Source organism: Leptosomus discolor, chromosome 1, assembly GCF_034619465.1.
Source record: "Leptosomus discolor isolate bLepDis1 chromosome 1, bLepDis1.hap2, whole genome shotgun sequence".
Lineage (NCBI taxonomy): Eukaryota > Metazoa > Chordata > Aves > Leptosomiformes > Leptosomidae > Leptosomus > Leptosomus discolor.
In genome coordinates, this window is record NC_141391.1 from 60,542,208 (window position 1) to 60,561,873 (window position 19,666).

General features: G+C 42.1%; 1 protein-coding gene across 1 annotated transcript in view; it reads right to left on the reverse strand.

Annotated features, from left to right (window-relative positions):
* The window catches only part of TMTC4 (transmembrane O-mannosyltransferase targeting cadherins 4), a 55,361-nt gene extending 39,302 nt beyond the window's left edge, over nt 1-16,059 (reverse strand). The window contains exons 1-4 of the mRNA XM_086482061.1: nt 15,883-16,059; nt 11,061-11,176; nt 8,743-8,959; nt 4,770-4,857 (exon numbers count right to left, since the gene is read on the reverse strand). Of these exons, the coding sequence (XP_086338187.1) occupies nt 4,770-4,857; nt 8,743-8,959; nt 11,061-11,176; nt 15,883-16,044 (583 nt within the window). The 5' untranslated portion in view covers nt 16,045-16,059. The remainder of the gene's footprint in view (nt 1-4,769; nt 4,858-8,742; nt 8,960-11,060; nt 11,177-15,882) is intronic.
* Nucleotides 16,060-19,666: the final 3,607 nt, after the last annotated feature.

Below are 19,666 nucleotides of genomic sequence, written 5' to 3' on the forward strand. Positions count from 1 at the left end.
TGTGGTGTTTGGCGGGGTTCAGCTAGAGGATACATGGGTACAGTGGAGAACAGGTCTGCCATTTGGAGGGACCATGACGAGCTGAAGGAATGGGCTGACAGAAGCCTCATGAACAAAGACAGCATCATGTGACAGTCCAGGCTGGGGACTGCCTAGGCAGCAGCTCTGCAGAAAATGATCTGGAGTTCCTGGCTGACAAGTTGAAGATGAGTCAGTAGTGTGCCTTCGCAGGAATGAAGAAGGTTAAACACATGCTGGGCTGTACTAGCTACAGCATACCCAGCAGTTCAGGAAAAGTGTCTCTTCTCAACTCAGCTCCTATGAGGCCACATCAGAAGTATCGTGTTCAGGGTGGTGTACAACACAAGAAACACATCAACCTGAAAGTCCAGTAAAGAACCACTAAGATGGTTAGGAGGCTAAGAATATAACATAGCAAAGAGGCTGAGGCAAATTGGTCATGTGTCGCCATCCCCATCATCTTTGAAGATCAGCACAACTCACCTGGCTAAGGCCCTGAGGATCTGATCTATGAAGTTAATCTGCTTTAAGATGTTGGACTAGAGATGACCTCCAGGGTTTCCTTCTGAGCTAATTAGCTCTATGATATACGATAAAAGGAAGCTAGATTGCTCCATTTTAGCAGCCACATGCGCTTCTGTCCAATTGAAGTGACAACAGAAATGCACCCTAAGTTACAAGCCTAGTCTTCCTGTGCTTCTACACAACTGAGAGATTTTGGTACCTCAGGAAGATGACTACAAGTGCCTAAGATAAACTATTCCTCTGACTGGCCATCAAAAGGAGTCTGTCTCTTTCCAGTGACTACACAGAAGGAGCAGGTACAAAAGGCTTCTAAGTTGCATGCCCAAGTCACATGCTTAAAGTGACAAAGTAGGGAAAGCTCCTGAAGGTTCAGCCAGTAAAGCCTGAGAATACCACATACCTAATGGACACAAGGTGAAAGGCAGCTGGCTTATAAGGCTGGAGGTCAAGTTTGTAGGGATACTGGTGGTAGAGACAATCTGGGGTTCATCCCAGAGTATTGACGGAGCTAGTGGGTTTTATGGCAGGACCCCTCTCGATCATCTACCAAAGGTCTTGGGAGTCTGGGGAGGTTCCTGCTGATTGGGAGCTAGCCAATATTATTCCAATCTACAAAAAGGGTGCAATGAGAAGACCCATGGAACTACAGGCCTGTTAGTCTAACCTCAGTTCCTGAAAAAAAGTGTACTAAGTACTATTGAAAGGCATTTAAATAATAATGCAATCATCATGCACAGTCAACATGGGTTCACAAAGGGAAAGTCCTGTTCAACTAGTTTGACATCCTTCTTAAAGGTCACCCACCTACTGGATGTAGTTTTTCCAGATTTTAGTAAGGCTTTTGATACTGTCCCTCACAGCATCCTTCTGGACAAGTTGTCCAACTGTGGGATGAGCAGGTTCACAGTGCACTGGGTGAAGAACGGGCTGAAGGGCAGAGTTCAAAGGGGCTGTGAATGGGGCTACATCTGTCTGGCAACTGGTCACCAGAGGTGTTCCTCAGGGCTTAGTTCTAGGGCTCGTTCTGGTCAATATATTTATCAACAATCTGGATGCAGAAGTTTAATGCACCATTAGCAAGTTTGCTGATGATGTGAAACTGGGAGGTACTGTTGACTCTCTTGAGGGACAAGACAGCTTGCAGATGGATCTAGAGAGATTGGAGCATTGGGCAATGATTAATGGGATTAAATTTAAAAAGTTGAAATGCCAGATTCTGCACCTAGGACAGAGTAATGCTGGGTGCAAGTATAAGTTGGGAGAGGAGTGGCTGGAGAGCAGCCCTGCAGAGAGGGATCTGGGGGTGCTGGTCAACAGTAGCTGAACAGGAGTCAGCAGTGTGCCCTGGCAGTCCAGAGGGCAAACCCCATCTTGGGGTGCATCAAACACAGCGTAACCAGCTGGTCCAAAGAAGTGATTATCCCACTGCATTCAGCGCTGGTGCGGCCTCACCTGGAGTACTTTGTGCAGTTCTGAGCCCCACAATTTAAGAAGGATGTGAAGGTCCTTGAACACATCCAGAGGAGGACAACAAAGGTGGTGAAAGGGCTAGAAAGAATGTTGTATGAGGAGTGGCTAAGGAGTTTGGACTTGCCTAGTTTGGAGAAAAGCAGGCTGAGGGGCAACCTCAATGCTCTCTACAGCTTCCTGAGGAGGAAAAGCAGAGAGAGAGGTGTTGATCTCTTCTCCCTGGTATTCAGTGATATGACGCATGGGAATGGCTCAAAGCTGCATCAGGGGAGGTTCAGGCTGGACATTAGGAAGCATTTCTTCACTGAGAGGGTGATCAAACACTGGAACAGGCTTCCTAGAGAGGTGGTCAATGCCCCAAGCCTGTCAGTGTTTAAGAGGCATTTGGACAATGCCCTTAATAATACATTTGAACTTTTGGTCAGCCCTGAATTGGTCAGGCAGTTGGAATAGATGATCACTGTAGGTCCCTTCCAAATGAAATAGTCTAGTCTATTCTATCTCAACCACCTTCCCATTTACAAATAAATGATTTTCACAGCAAAGCATATCCAGGATGAGCACTGAATCTCACCCAGGCATTTCGAAATCAGTTTCCAGACCAGAAGCCTTCTGACTTGAAACCTTGACTCTGAAATGTCTGGGCTTTGGCACATTGCTCATCAGCCTGCAGCAAATCATGCAAGGTTCAGAGGAAAGAAATACCCTGAAGCTTGGGCTCTTCCCTTCAGGCTCCATGCAAGATCTGCTAAAGAACTTATTAGTGCACTCCACAGAGATGGAGAGCTGGAAATAACTTTTCATTCTCTCATTTAGGACATGCCAGATAGGATCTGCAAGAACCTGAAACTGTCACCAAGCTACTAAAAATGAGGAAACTGTTGGGAGAGACTCAAGTGTGTAACTTGGATACAAATTCTTGAGTGCAAAGAAACTCTAAATTTCTTAAAGAAGTCACTGAGGGAAAAGCAGTCAGTGAAGGTGACAGTAAACATTGAAAACTGATCTGAAAGTCAAAAGGCACAACTATGCTGGCAGACTGTAGTTTTCCTCGGCAAATCTGCTTAAGAGACACAGCTTTAACCCTATTATGACAAAACGTCCAATAAAAAATATTAAGTGCTGCTTAGTATCTTCTCCTCACAGCATTTTCCTTCTTCTGTATCACTGACAAGAATTTCAGTACAAGAATACTACTAAAATGATACTGGCTTCTAAAAGCTATCAAACTGGTCCTTGCAAGTTGTACAAGCACTCAGAATATCCCTAACCAGAGTATACATCCCATTCTTCTTCATTCCTGATACGTCCTCCATTACAAAATAAGTACAGAGTCCTATATAAAAGTCTCCAATGGTCATTGCAAGAATTTGGCTCTTGAGTTCTTCAAGCAAAGATTATTACCCTTGCCATATAGGTGTGCCTGTAACAGCAAACTGGAAAGCACATAGCCAATATTTTGAGTTGTCTAATTTACTCTGACACTAACAGAAGAAACATCAAAGCACAATCATACCCAGCAAGATAGGTAAGAAAAGAATAAATGAGCAAGCAAGATCCCAAGGCCAATATTTATCAAGAAATTATTCAGTTGAAAGAAATGAAACCTACTCAAAGGGGAGAAAAATATCAAGAATGAACAGGAATCACCATAAGCATCATTTGAAGTGGCGGAGACAGAGTTAAACTTATATCAGCTGTAGAAATATGCAAAATAGTTCTAAATCTAAACTCAATTAACAGGTCTTATTCACAGCATCTTAAGAGCTCACTGTGGACTAACTTACTCTCTCAGCCTACACTAAGCTCTATGATGCCATGACTATGTTGTTAAGCTAGATCACCTAAAGCCACCTCAGGTACCTTTGTAATACACTGCCAACTCTGGTTAAACATCACAGGCCATGCCTGTTGAACTGATATTATACAAGTTCTTCACAACACAGCTCCTCATGGGCTCACCAAATCATTCCCATATTTCCTGTGGTGGGGCACATTCAGATTCCAGATTGCATGTCCTGTACAGTTTTTCATAATCATGAATTCACATATTCTTTACGTCTATTTAACAGAGTCCCAGGATAATTTCTCCACAGCTCTATTGCACCTGCCAACCTGCATTCAGGTCAAATAATACAACAGACCTAAGAGCTCACTTGAAAACACATCTATGAAGGAATTGTTCATGTTAAATATAGCTGTCTTACAAAAACTGAGTAACTCTATCTTCAGCATGTATATGCCAGCACTTGCATATTGCAGGAATTTACAGGGCTTAGTCATACACAATTCTTTACAATTCAGAAAATACAAGTGAGGTTCCTAAAGTTCGTTCCCATTTAAGTCATCCCAACATAATGGCATAAAGGATACTAAAATATTTAAGAATATACATTTATAGGTTTGATTTCTTTCTAAAACACTTATTAAAATATTTCTTTATTCTTCTAAACAATAAAACATTTAACAAATAAGTCTATTATAAACAAATTTTTCCTAAAATAAATTCATAGCATTTAACTGGAATTAGGGACAGCAACCCTTCCAGCTCTTCTAATTCTAACAATAAATACCTGCTAAAGCAGTTCGTTTGTTTTGGTTTTTTTTTTTTTTTAATATTTTACGAGAGTATAAACATTAATAAATTCAAACCACATCAAGCTGACATTTTTAGTTTTGCTCTACTTCGCTGAAATGTATGAATGCAGGAAAAACACATAATATAAAATTAAAGCAGCAAACAGAATGCTTACTTTCTCTAAATGCTTTACAGTAGCCAAGGAATGACAACAAAAAGAACAGGGCACAGAGTAGGTCTGCTCTGCCAACAATCCCAGCAACCTTAAAAAAAAAGAAGTTTCATATTACCAGATTTTTACTGTTAGAAAACCTGAGATTAAAGTACACACACATATACAAAGTAAAATGTACAAAAGAATATATCACTTTTTTTTTAACCTGGTTTACTGGATTAGCAATACCCAGTTTTCTATTCTGCATCCTAACTTTGATTTGGTATTACTTAGTATCAACTAGGTAAACGATTTGGCTTTCATTTATGAAAAACTGCTGTTTTAAGAAATTAAGAAAGACCTCACTGAATAAAATGTAGAGTCTGCCTGGTTCCACCTGTTTTTTGGATCAGGTTACCTTTCAGTAGAACTTTTAGCAAACATCCTGAACCCCAACAAAGCTGGCAGCTCAGCTGAAATGCAAATCAAGACTGCCCACTTTCAGAAACCAGCCAGCCTTCAAATTGCAGTCTGAACACTCAGAACAGACAAATAGCTTCCAGCCTGCAGAATTAGGAAAAAAAAAAAATTCCCCCTCTGGCAGCTTTTTATATTAATTGATTGCATTAGAGCTACCTCCAAATGCATCTTGTAACAGAAGATGTACTACCACAAAAGAAAATGAGAAGCATGTTCTGGGACCTCTGCGCTCCAGATCTGTGCCAGCCTATATAAATCAAGAGCATTTTCAGGGCCATCAACAAGCTTTGGGTCAAGCCCTTAAACTGTATTTACAATAACTTGCTGAGACACAGCACGACATATTTTTGGGTTTTCATTCCTCAACTACACAAGTGTCAGGATATACCACGAATTTTTTGTGGAAATCATGACATAGGGTGTTGGCAGGAGACTGTATAGGCCCTGGTGTCGGGATCTCACAAGAACATACACCCAGAGCAAGGATCATGGAAACACCCCTTACTTTTCAGTCTAGCTCTACTTCCTTGAGCGCCAGGTTCCATGTTTCCAGCAGAAGAGGTACACAGAGACCTTGAAGCAGGGCAGAACAGCTACCGGGTTTTTTTTTAATCCACTTTTGGAGGTGATGTTTCAGGGGAAAAAAGCAGAAACTTTGGTTCTTGTATAGTACACCAGTTGTCCCATTTTGTGATTGGAATAGAAAGAGGAAAGTAAAAAGACCAATTGTGTCTTCATCTTGTTTAAAGGCACCTGCTAACCCTCTCTCAGGAAAAGGGCATTTTTTGTGTGTCAGTCTGGCACTATGGAACAACTATTTCTACATAACATCAGAGAGGGAAAGAGAAGTGTAGAGGGATGAGAGTAGAACTGAATCCACTGAAGAGACCCTCTCCCACTTCATTTGAGCACCATAAAAGGAGAAACGGTTGGACTCCTAAATTCCATTCAGAAAAACTTCATGATTTATTATCATGTGCTATATATACCAAAGCCACGTATCTAGCTTCCCTGCTTCTTTATCGATCTTATAAAGGAATTACAAGAATTAACTCAATAGCTGTGGAGTGCTTTGAAGGTGAAAATAATGACGTGTCATTCTGTTTCAGGAGCTGCTCTCAGTTAATGAGATAAAAGTAAAGGTGAACTTACACAATTTTGAAAATAAATGCCAACTTGTTACAAAAAAGGGATTAAGGGGCTAATAACACATATATAGCCTCAGATGACTCCAACAGTACAATGTTATCTCAAATGCAGGATCAGGCCTATAGTCTCTGGTAACAAGGTAAACAAAAAATTAGTTTTAAATTAGTATCAGGTACATTCTTATGCCCATGTTTCATTTTTGTAACACTTGAATGATGAAATACTTAGAATAAGCATTTTTTAGAAGATAACTACACCACAAGACTGTTTACTTGTAGGTAGAAAAATTATAATGACAGATGCTTTTCCTACACAGGTACTAAAAGCATTAAACTTTTCAAGACCTGTTTTACATGACAGTTTGTTTTGTGCTATATATACCAAAATCCAAAGCAGCAAACAGCCATTCTTCACAATTTTATGGCAAAATACGTCATCTCATTTCAAAACCAAGATGTCACGATACTTAAAACTTGCAGCTTTAAAATTATGAGGAATGCTTTTTGAGGAGATGCGGCTTGACACACACTCATGCCAGAGCCATAGCAGTATCATGACTGCTTCAGTGCAGCAAGATTTGTTATTTGCCGTGGAAATGATTAGAGGCCTTTGTTCACTCCTGGATCTTTAGAAGAGACACAGTATGTAAGCATGCTACTTTTTTCCTCTTCTTCCAATGCTCGCCCAAAGCACACGCAAGTCTTCAAACGTTGCGTATGCAAGCAGATTGCATCACTTGTAATTTTTTTCAACATGACCAATGTCTCACTAACATTTGCCTGCTGATTAAAATGTATTTTTAAAGTCAAACAGAATGAAGAATAAAATTGTGGATATTGATATAGGAGTCAATAGTAGGCCTATTACAAAGGTAAGACTCAAGTGAGATTTCTCTTTACATGTCAGAACATCAAAAGCATTGAAGACTTGTTTTACTTCGCTTTGACATCTAGAATTGGTTTTGGAGAACAATACAAGTGGCTCTTCTGATACTAGCACAATATGCTCTCACAAAAAAGTTACTCTGCAGGTGAGCAAACACCAGAGAATGACTGGCAGGATGTTTTAGCCACACGGCCAAAAAAGGTGCCAAATTACTAATACGTAACTTTGCACCATCTCTAGGTTTCAAATACATGCAGGGTCCCCAGTCAGCTCAGAGGTATAGCTTTCCGCAACCTCTTCCCCATCAATCATGTGCAAAGCAAATGAAAAAAAGACAAAACCATGGCATACTGTGAATAAATGAAAATTAGTGCCACATATCTAGAATAAGGTGCACTGAGGATTCAGTGCTCACGCAAAGATCAAAGTTAAAGTTAGTACTTTTTCAGTAGCTCAGTTCTTCCAAACTCTAAAAAATAAAAAAAAGATTCCGGAATTGTTATTATTTTATATTTCATTTATTTATTACTATTACAAGATCAAGCAATCAGGGACCACATCCAGCAAGCCCACTGACATAAAGCCATAAGGTTTTCTTAGCTACGAGTGCAAAACATCTTTTTAAGAAAATCATTTCCTCTTCACTAAAATTTCCACACAAGGACTTTGATCTTTGGTCAGTTATTTTAATTGGTTGCTACACATGTGCCATGTTTCTATTCTGCATCTTTACAGCTTCAACTTCCAGACACTGTTACGCTTTTGTCTGCCCTATTAAAGGGCCCACTACTATCAAATTTGTGTTTCCCATGTACATAACTACTGACTGTGATAAAAAAAAATTAAAAAATCCTTTGATCTTCTCTTTCATATTAGAAAAATAAACCCATGGAGTTCAGAGTTTGATCTCTCATGACATGGAATGATTTCCAGTCCTTTAATCATTTTCATGGCTCTTCTGAGCCCTCTCCATTTTTCCCAGTGTCCTCCTTGCAGCATGGATTCAAAACTGGATGCAGCATTCTGATATAGTCACATATAGAGAGTTCATATAATGCTCCTACTGCAATTTTCTATCTTCTTGGGTTTTTTATCAAAGCAAACGGAAATGAAAAGTGGCTATGCATTTACACCAGTTTATCTTCCATTCTGCTTGGCTGCTCATGAGCTAACGTTTCTAGCAATGAATTCTTAAGCCAGTAATTAGGGAAACTCTGTAATTTAGGGCTATCCTTCTTTAATTATTGTACTTAAATGATTTAATTTATCTTCCTTAATAAGGTCCAGCCCTGTGGAATTACAATCTTTTGGTCGTACTAACCATAATATTTGATTGTTCTCATTAAGACATGTGCCAAGAGAAGCGTTAAGAATATATAAAAGCAATGTGTAGAGTGTAAGGCTATGTCAGAATTAATTAGTCAAGATGGTCAAGAACTTCTAAGATATAAATTGTTGGAGCTAATTATTCCGTACTTACACATTCGGTGTGCACTGGATGTACAGCAAACAGCAAAGCAGCTAGAAGAGATGTCTTTGGAGCCAGGTTTAGCCTTCTTCCTTTATTACTGAATTGCAGTCCTCCCAATAATATTGAGAACACATCAACCATCAACACTGAGATAGTACAATGCAGTATTATATTGATGACATGGAAACCAACTGGGTAGAAGCCTCCAGCAAAAAGGTAATTAATTCTATATAAAAACAAAAACATTAAGGCTAGGAATTACATCAATGGTTAGAGAAACGCAAACAGAAAACCTAAACAACCCCATAAGCAAGATCATATTAGGCACACACACACAAACAAACAAACAAACAAAAAAAGGCTGAAAAATACCAGCAAACTTCAGCACACATGGTATTACTACTCAGCCACCACAGTCAGCTAGAAACAATGTCCTGATATTTACTCAAAGGTATTTATATGGGATACCATATTCAGCATAATATGTAACCTCTCCAAAGACATTTGTTAATGCTGTTATGTTAATCATACCTATGGTTACTTGGAACTGGCTTTTGGTCAGCAACACAACTTCAATGTTGCAAAGCAGGAGTGTCCTGTGGATAAACACCCAGCCTACTGAGGTGAAACCCTTGGGCTTAAGAGAAACTATGTCCAAAACGAACCTGATGAAGTTATTTTAATTAAATCCACACAGCGAGGAAACTAATATGCACTGAGATTATGATTTCCACTGACATTCTGGCTGAAAAACGTCTTGGCATTCGGACCAACGATGTGGAAACGATCTGGGTATAATCAGTATCAATCCAGAAAGTAGTCAGCACATCTTGGTAACTAATTTGCGAGAGGAGTTAGAAAGAGGTTTCATGCAAGTATTAGAACCAGAAGGAGCTGTAAGTTAAAATTCAGTCTAAAACTCTATGCAAGATAGGAACTCTGCAGTAAAATGGAGAAGGAGAAGAAAAGGGAGAAACATTTTGTTATTATCCATATACTTTTATCAGTAGGTGAGATATACAGAAACATAGTTTGCATATATTATATAGTTCATTTGGTCAGTCTGCATCTGGCTTAACTGAAATTATTAAAAAACCTAACCTATTATAAATGTGATACACATACAAATTGGAGCTTAGGGAAATTAAGGAAACCAATTTCTTACTTGTGAAAATAGCATTTTATGTACCATCTCCACATGCTCATCTATATTTTCACACACAGTAATGACTGTATCCCAGTTCTCTCTTTAAACTAACCAGGATGTTACTAGAAATGGAAAATACCACAGAGACCTTGAAAAGAAAGGAAAGCACGTGCTGTGTAATGCACTGAAAGCTTTAATAGGTTTAAGACTCCGACACATTCTCTTCAGTTGCATATTTTCCTTGATGAAAACGTGAAGAAAGCCCAACGGACAGTGAAATCCACAGTGCTAAGTACTTAAAACACTGACACTGCACTCAAGAGTCAAAGTTTTTGCTTGAATATGATGTCTAAGAGTGGAAGTACTTCTTCTGCAATCACTTAGTTGTTGGCTTAACTGGACACAACTGCAGAACTAGTGCCAGGTCCCCATCCACAACACTGAGTTGCATGGGGAAAATAAAGCAGCTTAAGACTGAGTCCTCAAAGATTCTCCTCATTACTGTGCCCAGTTTCTACTTGGTCTACTGCTTGCTCAAATCTTTGTGCAAAAAACATGAGCTAAGCACCTACACAAGTAATCCTCACAAACCTTTAGTTATTTGAGAAAACCAGCAAGTTACATGTACAGACAGACATCTCTCTCACTAGGATTCTCAGACACAAACACTCACATGAAGTTAGAATATCAGGGGGCGAAGAGGTAGGAAGACTATTCAGTGACCTAGTGGCAAAAGGCCACAGCAGATTGATGCTATTTATAAAAAAATCATTTGACAGATCACCAGGAAAGCAGAGAACAGAAACTAAATAGCGGTGTAAGCAGCAGCATGGCTAAGGGAAGGGAATGCACATCTCCTAGTTCTTTGATGATGTGACCTACATACTGAACCATATTGCCCCTAGTATCAAGGTATATAAAAGCATAAGATGCAATTTCTGAAAGATACATTGAAATACAGAAAGTCAAAATAATATATACTTTGGGAAAGAACCAGTTTGAAAATTAAAACTCAGTTTGAGATTAAGATACTGAACAGAAAAACCATATTCAGGAAAGCTGTCCAACTACCCTCCAGATACTTTGTCTGTCTCCTTTTCTGTTGCCTCCTGTCTACAATAAACTGAGCCAACATACATTAAAAAAAAATTCAGACCTCGAGCAAAAAGACAAGTCTTACCTGAAAGTCAGGACAGTCAGTGGTCGATATGACTTATGACTGGTATTGCTACTGAGTTTGCTACCCCAAAAGTCATGATGCCACAGGTCACCAAGTGGAGTTTCTGCCCTGAGGTCCTGAAAGGAAACATCATGAATTACCAGATTCTTAGCATTTCTGTTTTGTTCAAAGCAGCTAAAATATAAACAAGTTCTAACTAATACAATCTTATGCTAAAATGGACAGAGCAGGTGTTTCGTTGGCGCTCTACTGACATTTGACAAGGCACCCAAGTTCACAATGAAGGTCACATCTTGGATGTCCGTCATCATAAAGGCCAAGATGCTTGGATTCTGTAAGTAGGCATAACTACATGAAATTTAGTAGAGCTATGTGTATTTGTATCAGTTAATAATCTGTCAATAGCTGAGATAACACATAAAAAAAAGCCTTTGATTTTAAGTCTGAGTTATCCTGTGAAGGAGGCCAGCTACAAACTGCTGCAAATTGCTATTTTTCTACCAGTGTCAGTAGCACAACTACTAATGAAAGCATGAAAGCAATGAGACTAAAGATTGAAAACAACAATTAGTCCTTTCTGAAGCCTTTTTTTTTTTTTTTTTAATTCTTAATCCATGAAACCAAGAATCAAAATCTCTATATCCTACCCTAAAAGATTAATAGTGGAAGACAGAAAAAATGCTGGTACTATACCTGCAATTAACCACAAGTTACTCTACCCCCACCTTCTCCCCTGAAATTGTTCAAGAGAACAACAAAACAAAGCAGATTAACAAGCCAATACAAGCACAAGTAAACAGACAAACTGGGTTGCTAAATCCATGAAAGGTCTTACAAATCCCGGCATCCTATGTCTTATTCCTCCTACATCTCCATCTACTTAGAAGATTCCTACATTACAATATCCTTGGTCCACTAACTCCAGTTCCTCTCAAATGCTGCTACCACCTCACTTATTTCTACAGTATCTTGAGCACCTCCTGTGGTCTCCAGCACCTTCCATCTCATCCTTAGCTAGAATTTTTGCTCTGTCAACACGGCAAGAGAGAACACATATCACTGCCAGTCCCACGGAACAGCCAAATGTCTGGGCCACACCGACTGGCTGTTGCTAAACTGAATTTAAAATAACTCGATTTTTCTTGCTTCTCTCAACACATTCTGACTTTCATCCATCCAAAAATCAAAAAAAAACAGGAAAATTTGTATCACTTTATCAAATTTGGCCAGTATTAGGCAAACAATCAAAAAAAAAAAAAATTGGAAGGGGAAGTATGCTAAAAATCCCAGCACATTGTCAAGTGAAATGAAACACTGTCTAATAGGTTACTTAATCAATATGCAGAAAAGACAGCAGGGCTAACAGAATCACAGAATGGTAGGGGTTGGAGGGGACCTCTGGAGATGACCTGGGCCAACGCCTCTGATAAAGCAGGTTCACCTAGAGCAAGTCACACAGGATTGCGTCACTGTGGTCTTTGAAAAGTCCTACACCGCAGCTGTCAATTAAGGCATTCTCAGGGAAAATATTGAGAAATCAAGACTCACAGGGGATCCCCTTTGGGCTTAAGAATTATCAAGGTGCAAAATTTTTTCAGTCTCTCACAGATGTTTCTACTACCAAGCAACAGCTACAAACGTCTGTCCTCTCCCAGGGTTGCAATTTTGGCCTTAGGCACCTAAATTCCTGTTCCATTCCTCACTGGTATGCACAAACCCTAAAAGTCATAATTTGACTCTCAGAGCAGGAGTGCACTGAACCAGCAGCCCACTAAATCAATATAGCCTGATTTTCCAGGGGCAAGTTGGGACTGCATTGTACACCAACATCTAAAGAAGTCTTTGTACTCTGCAAGGGACAGCTCTTAGGGGGTATTGTGGCCCTCAAACTGTTTTTCCAATCAACAGCACTGCTTCTTATGTGCATTTGCCAAAGAAAGGGACTATGAAAGAGCACTTTTTTTTTTAGTATTAAAATTTTAAAAGCATGTCTTCTATGTCACAGATGGTTTTCAATAACTTGAGATGGGAAATATATTTGAGATGTGCAAGCCTAGATTTCCCTTTCTGCTAGAATCAGTCTTCTTTTGTCTTCCATAAGAAGAATGCAGGAAAAGCTGAATACATGGAATTACTTAGTGATTAGATTACACTTCCATATGACCTAAAAATCTTCAGTCATGTATCTTGCTCTTCTATCCAAGTTCTGTGAGAAAGTTTCTTACGTTAATTTTCCCACTCAGTGGGCTCACCCTAAAATAGGAATGGTTTGCTCTAAGGGACACAGCTGTTTAAAAGTTATGTATGATTTTCTCTTTAAGAACTGAAAGTAGATATCAAAGAATCTCTAAATATTTGATTAGCAGCAGCTTACGGACAGCAGAGTTCAATACTTGAAGAAAGGTCAGTTTTTCTATATAAAGGCTTGTGGAAATGACACATTGTGTCTGAAGCTCTTCCTAATCCAACTGTTTGTCTTGCCAGGCTACCAAATAAAGACAGACAAAAATCACTGCTGTGTATCAGTTAAAATGCTGCTTAAAATGACATGCAAGCATCTGGAAAACAGCCTTGAACACCAATAAAATCTAACAACAGATTGCTCCACGATATCATAGGCATGGGGTCAACTAACAGTGTATCTTTTGCTTAACAAAAAAAAAAATTTCAAAAAATTGAGAGATTGGGGTGGTGGTGGGAGCTAGTAAATTAACAAAGGTAACTGTGTGGTACCCAAGAAAATACTGGTATAGTAATGCTCAGCAAATCTACAAAATTACTTCACCTTCTGTCTCTCCTATTGAATAGGAATAAAACATGCTATACTTTGTTTAATAAACTGTGCCTTTGCTAGATGCTGTCCCCCCCCCCATGAATATAGTAAACTCATTGTCTCTGCATTTTTCTTGTGGATTTTGTATTTCCATATATTCATATGCTCCCTGTGTTAAAATGATACTGTCATAAAAATCTCATTTAATTTCTAGGAAATAATAGAGGATTTTTGATGTGAAAAATAGAATAAGCCTCACAGTTTTTTAAACATACAGACTACGTATAAATTAACCTATTTAAGTAGTTGGTTGAAATTCTCAGCATTGCCAACAGCTATAATCCTGATGCAAGTTGTTGTGTGGCATAGATAAATTGAAATATTTTGAAAGTAAAGACTGAAAGAAATGGAAAAAGATTACAAGTGTGGAAATTGCACATGAACAAAACAACCTGACTTGTTTCAACATGAGTCTTATGTTCATTCTTTCAGGAAATTAAAATATAATCATGCCCCAAATAAAACTTTGCAGAATGAAACATTGCTAGAAGCTGTGTAATTTAAAATTTAATGCTTCTTAAAAAAAAATAAAAATCACTAGGTTCTTAATTTGTCTATAGTATTATTAGAAGCTTTGAGATTTAGTTCCAATTTGGCAGATGTATTTTCCCCCATACATTTATAACTTAAGGTACGATGACTTACACAAGCATAATACAAATTTGTCTAAAGAAACAGTAATTCTGAGGGATTCTAAAAGGCACACTGAGATAAGTTGCCGCCAAACCTTGTGCAAGGCAAAAAAATTGTGAATTGTGTTCTTGTAGCGGTATGAGTGTCCAGATTATCCTCCTTGTAACCCCATGGCTTCAGGAAAACAGAACCAACAGATGAGGGTGATTCTTTTTACCCTGTGCTTCTCTTTCCAAACATTTCACAAGTACCTTCCAGAACAGCATAAGAGCTCTAACACCAAGACCCACCCATAGCAACAGGCTAACTAACTGCTACATGTCATTCTATGAAGTCTCTCAACAATTGAAGATGCTCAACTCCTCAAAGTCAAAAGAATCTCAGCTAGAGGTTTGTTCAAGTCACATGTGAATTTCTAAGCATTTGAAGGATTGTTCATTGCATGTTTGATCAGTTTTAAAATAGAGCACAAGAATATTCTGCCTGTATTTCAAAAAAATACTTGTCACAGGAACTTTAAGTGGGGAAGGAGCATAGGAAAAGGAAGCTTTCCTTGCTCCTGTAACATTTTTATGGTATAAACCACAGTTGGGCAAACCCTGCACCCTTAGTGATTGCTTAGTGATACATTATGTATCTTGCAGCCACAGGAGGTTTATTCATTGGGCTTATTCACTGTCACCCTAGGAAGATGATGAGAAAATCTCCCATTAACATCAACAGGCATTAGAAAAGTCTACTGCATATTCTCATGGGCTTTGAAATGAACATAAAATTAGATCTATAAGCAGTTTTGATGTACAGGTACCCTGCGAATAAGCGTTAAACATCACATCCAAATTTACTGCAACCCTAGATAATGCTTTCTTAGATGACAAACAGATAGAGTCCACTTGGTATGGCAAAAAGAGCTCCCTTCCCCTTAACAGATATCACCACTTGTTAAGCAGAGCATCTCACTTCCAAAAGAATGAAAGAGGACACATTCTGAGGAGGGGGGTGGGGGGGAAGAGCTGTTTAATTTGTTTACTCTTTTGTTTATGCATTAGAACATGAGAATCCAAGCCATGTTTGTTATTCAAATAGCTTTAGGAGTAAGATTTTGTTAAGCATGCTCATGCTTCTAGCTTTTTGGTAGAGCACTGCTGCACAGTTTGTTTGTCAACCTTAAATAAGGCTCACTTAAAAAAAACACAATAAAACAAAACAGAAACATGAAGTTCAAAAAAAAGGAATATCAGAAGGAAGCTCTTTACTATGATGAATATTTTGGGCCTACTTAGATCAACTGTTGTCATTATTTCTTTTCCTACTACCACTTATGTCAAAGGGTGCACAGGGAAAGTAGAGACAAACCTTATTATTGATGATGGCTTCAGAATCATCAAAGACAAAATCTCCATCATAGCTGTTAGCAAAACAGAGGAAGGAAATTAATGCCACAACCATTTTAGCCCAGTATGATGGGAGGAGGAACCATGACACATCATGGTCCAGATTAGGTTCTGTTTGTGCCATTCTGTGAAATATTTGTTCCAAGTTGGGAGCTTCAGCATTATGTTGGTTGCAAATCTGAAAGAAATATATAAAAATGCACAGTTATAGTTGCATTTCACTAAAAAAGAATTTCAAAATGGAGAGTTGGGTTGGCAGAGGAGAATGAAGTTTCATACAACCTAACATTTTTCTCTCAGTGCGTTTCATAATCACTAGAACATATCTAAACATAATTTTGTACTTTGAATGTGGAAGAAAGGCACAGTTTATCATGGTCAGAGCACAGAGATAAAGCCAAGAAAATCTTAGATTCTAAGTTAAAGCTTTGGCATAGGTAAATTCTAAAACCTTGAGCAAATAACTGTTTTTCTGTTTCTTGCTATTCAAGTACAACAAACAGGAGCATCATGGAGACTGTGGAGCATTTATAAAGTTCTTAAGAGAATGACAAGCACTATAATTTCCTTTTGAGTGTGAAAAACAAACATCATCAACTGCAAAAAGAGCTCAACTCTCTTCTGTTAATTTAATTAAATGACCTAGTCTTCTACATAGTCCACACAGGGAATTCATACAAACATCACAGGTAGACATATACAGATAGCAGTTAATGGACTAGGCCCTAAATCTCAACAATTCAAACGATGAGACAAAAAGGTGCATACAATTAAGACCAAAGCAGTGCTTATTAGATCACTCTGCATGCTGCAAGTACAGCATAGGCTAAATTCCACTGCTGTATTCATGGGCTTCTAAGGTTGTCGAAGCAGATGAAAAAGACCATGTAGTCCAACAGCATTGAGTGATACATCAGTGTGGAGGTACTAAAGCTGGAGGTTTACCCATGAGCCACCTTTACTTGGAAAGATCTCTTCTGATGCTCCAAAGCCAGCCCTCCACCTGGACAGCTATTCTGCCTCTGCTTCTCTGGTGCCCTGACAGTATTATGATTGGTCTTATTATCAAGTGTCGCTATAAATGGCAGTGGGAGGAGGTTACGAATTGAAAACTACAGTAAAAGCAGAGCAGAATACAAAGTTTTTATTTGTAAGCCCCAAGAATGATAAGCACATACAGTAGCCCAGCTTCACACTTTTCTTATTTACTGGCTTTTTAAATCAACTGTTGCACCCCTGAAAACATTGCATTTCATGTCTTCACGCAATCTAGGAAAACGCTCCAGTCATTTGGCTTCTTGAACAGACTTCACCATTAGAGCTGCTAAGGCAACTGCTCTGTAGCTTTCTGTTTGCAATGCGGAATTCCAGTCTCCCCGTACTCCCAATCTCCGTACACACACATGCACAAGGGACAGGCAGTACTCCATGTCACAGCAGTGCCTCTTTTCGCTTTGGGGGCTACATAGGAGTGCTCCCAAATTCAGATAAAGTCACTAATATGGAGCTGTGTAACCTGAGACAGAGCGGAGCTCCTTCGCAGAGCATACTGGACCATCCACTTTAAGAGCAAAACCTTTCCTCAAAGTAATTCACCCTTGTGCTCTTAGTTTAATGAAAACAAAGACTAAAAGCAAGGCTGTTAATCAGATGGAAGCGTATTGCATTGCTCCTAACACCACAGACAGGGCATCAGTGCACGCTACACAATTACTTAATCTACTCAAAATCCATTTTGCCCTGAAAGTTTCTCCCATTACGCCTGTTCTATTCATCCGATGTGCAACTGCTGCCGGTCCTCTCCGCGCCGTCCAGAACAGCAGGCCAGTCCGAGGGGTCTGCTTTGCCCGGGCAACGCGTGAACCACCCAGGCGGGCTGAGCACCCCCCGGGGACCGCGGCCTCCCGCCCGGCGGCCCGAAGGACTCCCCCGCTGCCCGCCGGCCCACACGCCACTGCCCAGCGGCGGCAGGGAGGGCGCCTCCCGCCGCGACCGCCGGTCCCGCCACCCTCTCCAGGGAAAGGCGAGGGCGAGCCCGAGTCGACCCCAGCCCGGCGCCGCGGAGAGCACAGCCCCCGACCCACCGCCCGGCACCAGCCCCTCCGCGGACACCCCCCGTGGCGGCCAGGGTTGGGGGGCGGCCATGGCTCCGTGTGCCCCACCGGAGAGAGCCAGCGCCGCGGGGAGGCTCCCGCCGAGGGTCACACAGCCACGCGCGGAGCCCCACAAACTTGAGGGCGTCCCGGTCGCGGGGAAGGAGCCCGCTCGAGAGGGCAGCGGCGGGCAGGCAGGGGCGAGGCTGCGGGGCGGGCGGGGAAGTTTCGCGGTAGCCCTGCCCCACTCGCCGCTCCCCTTTTGTCCTGGCGGCGGCGGCCCCGCCGAAGGGGGGGGGGGGGGCGTCGTCCCGCCCCGGCCCTCAGCCCCCCCGCGCCGAGAGGGTCAGTTCCGCCGGCGCTCCTTGCCAGCAAGCGGGGCAAGGGCAAGTCTCCCCGCGCCAGGGGGGGGCCCTCGCTGCGTTACCTGCGAGGAGAAGGAGCCCGCGCGGCATCTCCCACCCGGGTGCGAAACTCTCCCGCCCGGCGAGCCCCCAGCCGGAGCGGCCGGCGGGGGAGGGGCCGCGTCGGCTTCGCCTCCGGGAAACATCCTCAGAAACCATTGGCTGCCTCGCCGCCCCACCCCTCCTTCTCCCCGCCCTCCCCGGGGCAGCTCCGCGCGCCCATTGGCGGCGGCGGCGGTGACGCGCGGCAGGCCGGGCCGAGGAAGCGGAGCGAGGAGATCAGTTGCGGTGTGGCAGGCGGGCCGGTACGAGTCGTTCCCCCACAAACTCCACACCCCTCCGCCTCGCACAAAGGCGGGAGCCGGGCGCTGCCTGCCGCGACGCGCCGCGCCGCCTTCCCGGAGCGCCCCTGCCCCTGCGCGGCGGTCGTTGTCCCGCGCACCTGGCTGGCCGCGGGGGGCGGCGGCGGCGGCGGCTGAGCGGGCTCGCCCTGCCCTCGCGCGCCGCCGCGGCCGTTACCGCGGCCGTTGGCAGCGGGTGAGGCGGCGCGGGCGGAAAGGCGTTCCGGCGCGGGGGGCTCGCCGGGCCCCGGGGAGCCGTCGGTTCCCGTGCTCTGTGCCCTTCCCTCAGAGGCGGGGTTCCTGCGGGGTGGGGTTAGCGAAGCGAAAATCCCCCCCCCCCCGAAGAAAGGGGTCTGAGAGGCAGCAGGGCGGGGGTGGGGGCATGGCGCTGCGGCGCTCGGGCGCGGTGTCAGAGCCCTCCTGCCTTCCTCGCTGAGGCCCCGGTCCCGCCGGGCTTGCGGCGGGGTGCTGCCCGCAGGACAGGAAGCAATAAAAAGGCTTTTGTCAGGGCTACTTTATCCGCGAGTTTCATCGTTGCGCTTTTTCTTGTAAGAAAGTGTGATTACATGCTGAACTACACCACCAAATGTTCGGCAGAAGCTTCGCTAAAAACAATAGAATCTTAATGTACTGAAATTGGATGAGAAATCCTGGCTGTGAGCCAGGCAGAGACATGTAATTTGGAGAGGGATTTTTGAGATGTTTGCATTACGAAGTGTCAAATTAGCAAGGTTATCTTAGAGCTCCTTTGAGGCTTTAAATCTCAAGTGGAAATGCTACTGTGGGAGGGCTTCGCTGGTTGCCACCCGTTACTCTCTACTTGACATCCGCTTTGAAACATCTGCTGCTCCGACATGGACAGCTCAGATGCTCGTGAGGCAGCAGCTGAACCAGCACAATCTCCAGGC